Raw genomic sequence first — 8,998 nt, 5'->3', positions numbered from 1 at the left:
TATTGAACAAAAGATGGCTAGATTAATGTGTTAAACAATATGCATACTTTGAATTTTTGTAAAACGGCCCCATTAAGGACTTGTAGGAGTGGCCCCTAAATATTTATATAAAGCATATCTCCTAAACGAAAAGAAATTTCTGAATAGGTGTAGAACAAATAGTCTTTGAAATCACAAGACCTTTCGTTTGATATCAAGAAAAAGGGGCTGACTCCTAAAATTAGGGGCTCAGAGGGGCCAGAAGTCTTTCATTTTTAACTCTTTAATGATCAATATTTTGTGATGCATTACAGCAAAGATGTTCATATTAACGATTTGCAACAATATATTATAAAATTTGGATCATATGTTACATAATTAGGGGTCACAAGGGGTTAGAATGTCAAATCTTTGACGCTTCATATCTCGAAAAGGGTGAATATTTTGATAAGCAATATTGAACAAAAGATGGCCAGATTAATGTTCTAAGCAATATGCATACCTTCAATTTTTGTAAAAAGGCCCCATTAAGGACTTGTAGGAGTGGCCCCTAAATATTTATATAAAGCATATCTCCTAAACGAAAAGAAATCTCTGAATAGGTGTAGAACAAAGAGTCTTTGAAATAACAAGACCTTTCGTTTGATATCAAGAAAAAGGGGCTGACTCCTCAAATTAGGGGCTTAGAGGGGCCAGAAGTATTTAATCTTTAATTCTTTAATGATTAATAATTTGTCATGCATTACAGAAGCAAAGATGTTCATATTAACGATTTGCAACGATATATTATAAAATGTTGATCATATGTTACGTAATTAGGGGTCACAAGGGGCCAGAATATCAAATCTATGACGCTTCATATCTCGAAAAGGGGGGAAATTTTGATAAGTAATATTGAAGAAAAGATGGTCAGAATAATGTTTTAAACAATATGCATACTTTGAATTTTGGTAAACTGGCCCCATTAAGGACTTGTAGGGGTGGCCCCTAAATATTTATATTAAGCATATCTCCTAAACGAAAAGAAATCTCTAAACAAGTGTATAACAAAAAGTCTTTGAAATCACAAGACCTTTCGTTTGATATCAAGAAAAAGGGGCTGACTCCTCAAATTAGGGGCTCAGAGGGGCCAGAAGTCTTTCATCTTTAACTCTTTAATGATCAATATTTTGTAATAAGTATACATCATGAGAAGCAAAGATATTCATTTTAACGATATGCAACAATATGTTATAAAATTTTGATCATATGTTACGTAATAAGGGATCGCCAGGGGCCAAAATGCTATATTTTCATGCTTTACGTCTCGAAAAGGGGGAGTATTTTTATAAGCAATATTGAACAAGGGATGTTCAGAATATTGGATAAAAAAATAGAAACTTTAAATTCAATGAAGAAAAACTTAATGTCATTCTCTTTTAACGAATATCTCAGTCAAAATCACATCTCATCTTATCGAGAAATTCAACGGAAGACCTACTCGTTGCTCGCAACGAGATCTCATCTAGTTCTAATTATTGTTGTTCTTGCAGGTATGTGTTTGTTGGTTTTCTATTGTTTCTTCTGAAATGTAAGTTTTGTTAAAATGGTCTTATTTGTAAAAATAATAAATTGATACATCAACAGAACTTAACAATGCAAAGTTTCAAGGTTGCTTTGTAGCAGATATTTGGTCTTTTAAAAAAAATTGTGATGCTGCTTAAACTCACTTTGGATGATGAATAATTTAATCTATTTGTTGTTTATATGTTTGCCATTCTTATTCACAAAAGAGTAGTATTTGTACAAGTATAACAAGTTAATTTATTTTCCGAATCCAATGTCTTTACACAACACAGTGGGGTAGTAACTTCCCGATTTTGACCTAAATTTAAAACTCTTTAATTAAGTAAATCAAAATACTGTAGAAAATATCCATCTTAATTCAACAAAATATATGCATAAATACATTCATAATGTGATAATGTAATGATTTTCATATGTGCCCTTAATTTTGTAACTGTTGACTTCTACAAAATAAAAGTCTCTGAAGCTTTTCTTTCCGATTCTCATGGTAAAGATTTAATTGAGTTGAGAGCATTATTAACCACTAAACACATTTAAACATGTAACGATTTCTGCTTACCTTTCTAGATTTAATTTGTCAGTTCCTTCTATTCTTTGGTTTTTTTTCTTTGCATTAGTTTGCTTATTTACTTGTCGTCGTTCTCTTTGATTTGAGTTTGAACACGTTTTTCAAAGAAGTAAATCGTCATTTCTCAATAAAACTGTTTATAACCTAAAATAGTAAATGAATATGAATAAATAGATTTGTATAGTGACCTATATACCGAGATAATATTTATCATAAAGCCCGGAATTTGATCTCGTGACCAACCCGTATTTATATCCCGATAGATGTTTAAACATGACACCTTATTTTTTAATTACTTGTTCGAAATTACAAGGTTTTAATTCAAATACGTTGTGAATTTCACGTGACGTAGTTCTTTAGAACTGGTCTCGTATATAAGAAGTAAAAAATTGTATAAATGCCAGTTTAGAATGACATATACTGTCGTAGTTTGATTTTTTTCTATATTTATTTAATCAGTTAATCCAACATTACGATGCATGAATATAATAATTGATTTTCATATTTTATTTGTAATACATTGTACAATAAAGATTTGTGTCGTTGCTATGTCCAGATAGTGCGTTGTTATTTATTGTACTTTCATTTGAAATTAATAAATCAATTTAAAGCATAACTTTTTGGTTTATTATGTACAAAGTAAACGATTTACGGACACCTTTACTATTATAATTATATATATAACTGATCATTCTAGCTATTGCCGAGGTTTGTATTCCGGGCCTACCATTTGCCTCTGCTTTGAAGACTGGATGTTTCTCACGTAAGGGTAAGCATAATTCTTTAAAATTGATTACTTAAGATGCATGATAATTTTATTACTTAAAATCTTTTTTATAATATAGTAAGCTATAAAAATTTAACCTGTATTTTTTAACAGGGGTGACCTGTTCTCAGTGTGTTATGGACGCGGATTGTGTTGGAGCTGCTGGGAGTAATCACGTCCATGCGTGCATTAACGGCTGTCGCAGATGTTTTTGGTGGGGCATTCGGCGTACCCAGTAAAATTAATAAAATTAAAATAAAATACTGATTTTGTCATAAATGGAAAGTACCTCCAATCCTTTAAGACCAACAAGGAGAGTTTACAAATTCTGAATATTTTACGTTTTTATTTATCCTCTTTTTTTTTATATTAAATCCTTCATATGACTCTTAATTCTTGCACCGAATGGCAAAACTATAATTGTTTTCATTTCATTAACCCCTCTTTACATAAATAAAATTTTTGGATGTGTTACCCCAGTATACGGGTTTATGTTCAAAACACGATGTAGTTACGACATTAAAGATTTACTTTTTTTATACTTTGCTATAATATTTTTAAGATAAATTTTGCTTTTGAAGTTTTCCTCACCAGTATACAGATAATCACCCTTAAGATTTTGTCAATTGCCTATAATGTAAGTACAATATCTTCCACTTTGGAATATTAAATGAACATATAACAAATTGATAATATATCGTCGATATATCTAAATACGGCTACATTGGTTGTCTCAGTTTTTAAGACGTTCGTAGTCTAAAAATTGATTTTTTTAATTTTAAAGGTAATAATGTAACAATGTACTAAGTGTTTTGTAAGGTAAATAGCATGTACAAAATGTAAAATGTAACATTAATGATACTTTTGTTATGCATAGTTTAAATTAAGAGCCATTTGTTATACTAAACTCTCCCTTTTGGCTTAAGTAAAAGTTGCATGGAATGGTGAGAATTACGTGACATAATGACATTTAAGGACGATTTTATCTTGACATAATCAAACTTGCATTGATAACTGCATTCCTTGGTCTATATTCTCTATTTTGGAGGAACTGCATAATGAACCTGTTTCTGCTTCTTTGTTGTGCCTTAGTTGGTAAGTTAATGAACCATTTAATTCCTTTTCTTAATTATATCACAAAAAAACCTTTACAAAGATGCATTTTACCAAGACTTTTGTAAAAAAAAAAAATTCTTTTTCTCAGATAAATTAATGCAAGTTAAGATTTTTTATAATATGCTTTAAATAATATTAAGTAAATCAAGTTTTGATTTAAATACTATTTTTTTCTACTTATATTATTGTTCAATACATTTTTTTTTAAAGGATACGCCTGGTGCGAGACGTGCACTACCCCCGATTCCTGCACGACCACTCACTGTGATGAGTTTTCTCACGTGGTGTGCAGCCAGGGGACCTGTACATGCGAGCTTCGAGAAGGACGTTAGTATGCTGAATTATCTTTTGTCTGGTTTTTAAAACTTTGCATTACTAGTATTTTTTTTAAATCTTAATATACTTAATACGTCACTAAACACTAAAAAAGAGAAGGGAATTTGAATGCATATAATTAGCTATTTCTTTCTTATTCAATTTTTATTCGCAAGCATAAAATATTGGCGAGTTTCGCGACCATCATTTACATGCAAATATTACTCGTCGTGGACCAGTTTTTCACTTGTGTATTTATGTACATTTGTCGCGAGAATTATTAGCCGCGGATGGATTCAAAACTAAAAAATGTTTCTCCAGCTTTTAGAAACATTTCTTAAGCCCAAAGTTGAATTAGATAAACAAAGAAGACGCGTGCACTACTTTCCAATGTCATTTTGAGGACTTTTTAAACACTCTTTATTGAAAGTACGATAAATTGTTTGAGAAATAAAAAACTGATGTACAAGTGTAAATTTTATTGAGTGACTTTGTCATACTACTAGGTGTATATGAAAGTAAAAATTGAATGACTAATGTTTGTCCTCGTAAGACTTACGATGAAACATATGGAGATTTAACGAACAGTATTCAAGATCATAAGTCCATAAACGATACAAGATAGGAGCAGAGCAAACACGGACCTCCAAAACATCAGAGTTTGGATCAGGTGCCATGGAGGAGTGAGCATCCCCTGCCGATCTGTCACACCCGTCGTGTGCTCCTTGTCATAACCGGGAAATAACGGGAAAATCCGTCGTCAATTCAGTATATAAACAATGGACTAACAATTAGTATGAAAAACGTCTGTCAGCATTTGACTCAATGATAAATTGTATTTGCTGTCAAGGTCATTGTATCGACCATAGAACTTACGAAATGATGACTTTAAACGAGACTGATGATATTCTTCATTCATCAACTTGTTTGTAAATAATTTACATCGTGTTAGAAATTGTTCATACGTAGAGCATGTTCTTGCGTATCGAATCAACTGAGATATATAAACTCCGTATGCAGGTGATAAAGATATATTGCTGCGTAAGTAAGTGAAGTTGACGATAGAAAATTTTAAGTCATCACGTTTTTTATAAAGCGTGGTTATAAGATTACCATTATACGTCTTTTTCAAGTAATATAAAATATGTCGAATGTGGAGGTTGTGTTGTGTGGTCATAGTTTTGCTTTTTTACGGAAAAGATGATGTTGAACAAAACTGGGATGTGTGAAAAAAATATTGGATGTGTCTTTATTGTTTTAATTTTATGGCACCACTCCATGAACAAATTGATAATCACTGATAAGATATACGCATCTATTTAAGGAATAACTGTCTTATTTTTCGATTTCATGATGTGATCAATCGATTGGGTTGCGTGATAATTTGCATAAACGCCGAAAACGTTTATGCATATAATTATCACGCAAACCTATCGATTGATCATCGTCATGAAATTGAAAAATCTGACAGTTATTCCTTATATTTACATGCTTTGATTCCGCCAATCCACTTGCTCCAAGCCCTGCTTCTGTCTACTGTTTGTTCCGACCTGCACGTGTTTTTTTTTTTTTTTTTTTTTTGGAACCGCGCCAATACATTGAAGGAGAAATAAAGTACATTTACAATTTGTAATTTTATCTCGGACAAAGACATTGGAAATGTAAATATTTCAATCTAAGTAAAAGAAAACATTAATGCAGCATTCACCATCTTGTTTTCTGTAGGCTGTGACTCAAAAGCAGATTGTGAAGCGATGGTGAACTGGTTCTGTCCCCTTCATCGTAGACACTGTGTTGACAACAGATGCCGCTGTGTCAATTTATAGATATCTTAAAAGATATACTTAATAAGAAAAATAATTCTTTTGCTATCATTTATCATGCAATGATATATTAGTTATACCATTTTAAACTGTGCATATATTTACAAAATCAAAGTGTTTTCTTCGGTTTTTTTGTTGAGAGACTTTAACAGATTGTGTAATATTTGAGAATAGACAGTTTATATCAACAAGGTACATTCATACTCTATTCTTTCTCAGACACATCTAGTTTTCTTATAATGAATGATTTCCTTATATATTTATTAAATTTATCAATAGAAACATGTAAGGGTAAGTATCCCTGGCTAACCGGTCACCCGCCATGTACTCCTTGTCATGATCAGAAACAATAAAAATCGTAGAGAGTAAGTAGTGCCCTTACAATGAGTATGAAAAATGTCAGTTTTCATTCGGAATAATGATAGATTGTTTTTGTTGACAAGGTCATTGTATCGACCATAAAACTTGCAAAATGATTACTTTGATTGTAAATATTCTTGTTTCATCAACTTGTTTTGTCTACAAGTTTGTAAGAAATTGTTCATATATATATAGCATATACATGTATGCTCTTGCGAATTGAATCCACTGAGAGACATACACCTTATAAAGTTCAAAGGTTGCTACTTATTTGAGGGAAGTTGGCGACAGAAATGTAATCATGTTTATCATAAAGTGTTGTTGTAAGGTTGCTATGAACGTCTTTTTCTAGAAAAATATCCAAATACACAGTATGTATTATTCAGCTTTTCTCTTTTTGCATGAAATCTTGGAATAAAATTTTTTACCATTGGTAGTATAAAAATTTTGACTCATCCGAAAAAGGAAATATCATATTCCAAAATGTTTTCTTTGTTGATATGTTGGCAAATTTATAGATTTAATCTTAAAAGAAAGTTTTATTTTTAAATAAGGATAGGACAAGATTTCCTTTTTTCTGTGTTTTACTGTATTTTAAAGATTCATGTACAAACCATTCACCTTCGTCAAATGTCACAACTATACAGCAAACATAAATAAGTAGGAAAAGACAAGACTTTAACATCTAAAAGTAGATGGTTAAAGACGACTTTGAGGAAATGTTATTTTATCATTTTTTTCCGTTTTACGTATTTGCTGTCGCTTAGCACCGTAACTTTTACACGAAAATTACGTGAAAACCTGTTGAGGAAGTGATCATAAGTCTGTTTTCTCAAGAAATAATCATAGTTGTACACTCCTCCCACCTGAAGCTTGTAACTAAATGATTAAACTTATGTAACTTAGGGAGAAGTGGTATTGGCTTACCATTTTCTCAAGATTTTAATTGTAGTTTCATTTTTTGTAGACGCAGCCATTGTACTTTCACTCTTAAAGCACATCTGGCAAAGGAAATATAGATATAAATGTACATCAAACAACTTTTGGATGTAAGAGATCGTACATAGTGGTTATCTCATCTACTTTTAGACTATTTTGAAAAATTAAAATTACATATATTAAATTTCATCCCCCTCAAAGTTGAAATGAGTAAGGTTTTTCTTATTAGGATATAGTACATTTTTAATTGTCATCTGGCAATCATATGATGCAACTAACATTTGAACATACTTTAATTTTTGATAAATAATCAATAAGATTGGAAATAAGTTCTTTTAACTAATTGGTCCCACTACTTATTATAACTTGTTTGAGCAGATCTACCTTAAAGAGCATAATTATATGTACATGCAGGTCGTATAAATGCGCCTTAAGGGTATTGCATGTTTTCTAACAAAACATCTGATTTCAAGATAAAAATATATTAGTTCACTTTTTAATAACCCGTTAATTGCCCGTTAAATACATCTGCATGTTTGATTACCTTATATCGATGATCAAAAGTGGTTGCTACAGTAGGTATATGAATGAAAACTAGATTTTGTTTTCTTCAATCATTTTTTTTTAAATGAACTTTTTTCATAAATCTGTTCGCTTCCTTACATGTCCCTTTTTATCTATGTATCTCTTTTTCTAAGTCGAACAACATACGAAAATAGATAATTTTTTATGTCAACTTTTATTCAACAAGAAACAGAAACAAATCATTCCAACTGGTTTCCTTTCCAACCTGTGAAAAAGGAAAAAAAAATATATTAAAAGATCATGTTGTATTTCTTTTTTATTAAATAAATACGTTTTTTAAAAAAGTTTTTCACATTTTTTTTCTTAAAAATTTTAAAATACTATCTAATGAAAAAAAAACCTTCACAATGTTAAACTTTCAAACACGCACCTGTTAGAGTATAACGTCCCTCTCCTTCTACAGATTATATCTAACCAATGATGGGGAGAGCAGTGTTGTTGGTCAGGGTGGTCAACAGAAGAACCAGAGGAACTAGATGAAAAGATTTACACATAAGAAATAATCACGATACCATTCTGTCTTAAAATTGGTAAAAAGACTTTAAAAACATTTTTTTTAGTTTATTTATTCACTTTCTTTCATCTTCAGGCGTAAATCATAACTCTTAATATAATTGATATGAAATAAATATCCAGTACTAAAACTTACTGTAGTTGACGAAGGTTGAGAAGGTGGATTGTTTAGCGAGTTTGTTCAGCTGGTTTCTCTGTTGGCGGGTCTGGAACCATTCCTGGAGGTATCTTTGTTGGTAGGCCTGTCTGGCAGCGGTGTTTCCGACTCCCCCGACAACTGAGGTCTGGGCTGCAGGGTAGTAGTACATACCCTCAACAGCAACGACGGCCAGAGCGATCACGCATGGCAGGATCATCAAGATGACGGACTTGTTCATGTTGCTGTTTGGTGCGAGCTGATAGCGAATCCCACAGTGTAGAAAGGAGATTACTAGCGTACATGTTGTCGGGGATATATATACCCAATGG

At 31.6% G+C, this 8,998-nt stretch overlaps 2 protein-coding genes across 2 annotated transcripts; one reads left to right on the top strand and one right to left on the bottom strand.

Moving 5' to 3' along the window:
- The first annotated feature begins 3,809 nt into the window (after nucleotides 1-3,809).
- LOC134251701 (serine protease inhibitor Cvsi-2-like) lies at nucleotides 3,810-6,179 on the top strand. Its single transcript, XM_062734127.1, has 3 exons — nucleotides 3,810-3,974; nucleotides 4,206-4,322; nucleotides 6,036-6,179. The coding sequence occupies exons 1-3, from the start codon at nucleotides 3,938-3,940 to the stop codon at nucleotides 6,134-6,136; spliced, it is 255 nt and encodes an 84-aa protein (XP_062590111.1). The 5' UTR covers nucleotides 3,810-3,937; the 3' UTR covers nucleotides 6,137-6,179.
- A 1,973-nt stretch (nucleotides 6,180-8,152) lies between these two features.
- Nucleotides 8,153-8,998, bottom strand: LOC134251699 (uncharacterized). Its single transcript, XM_062734126.1, has 3 exons — nucleotides 8,667-8,998; nucleotides 8,388-8,489; nucleotides 8,153-8,222 (listed from the first exon to the last, which is right to left on the bottom strand). Exons 1-2 carry the CDS (start codon nucleotides 8,905-8,907, stop codon nucleotides 8,428-8,430), a joined length of 303 nt encoding a protein of 100 aa, XP_062590110.1. The 5' UTR covers nucleotides 8,908-8,998; the 3' UTR covers nucleotides 8,153-8,222; nucleotides 8,388-8,427.

Source organism: Saccostrea cucullata, unplaced genomic scaffold (genome assembly GCF_032062105.1).
Source record: "Saccostrea cucullata isolate Sc308-1 unplaced genomic scaffold, CSIRO_AGI_Scuc_v1 ctg168, whole genome shotgun sequence".
Taxonomy (NCBI): Eukaryota; Metazoa; Mollusca; class Bivalvia; order Ostreida; family Ostreidae; genus Saccostrea; species Saccostrea cuccullata.
This window is presented reverse-complemented; position numbering and strand designations above follow the sequence as displayed.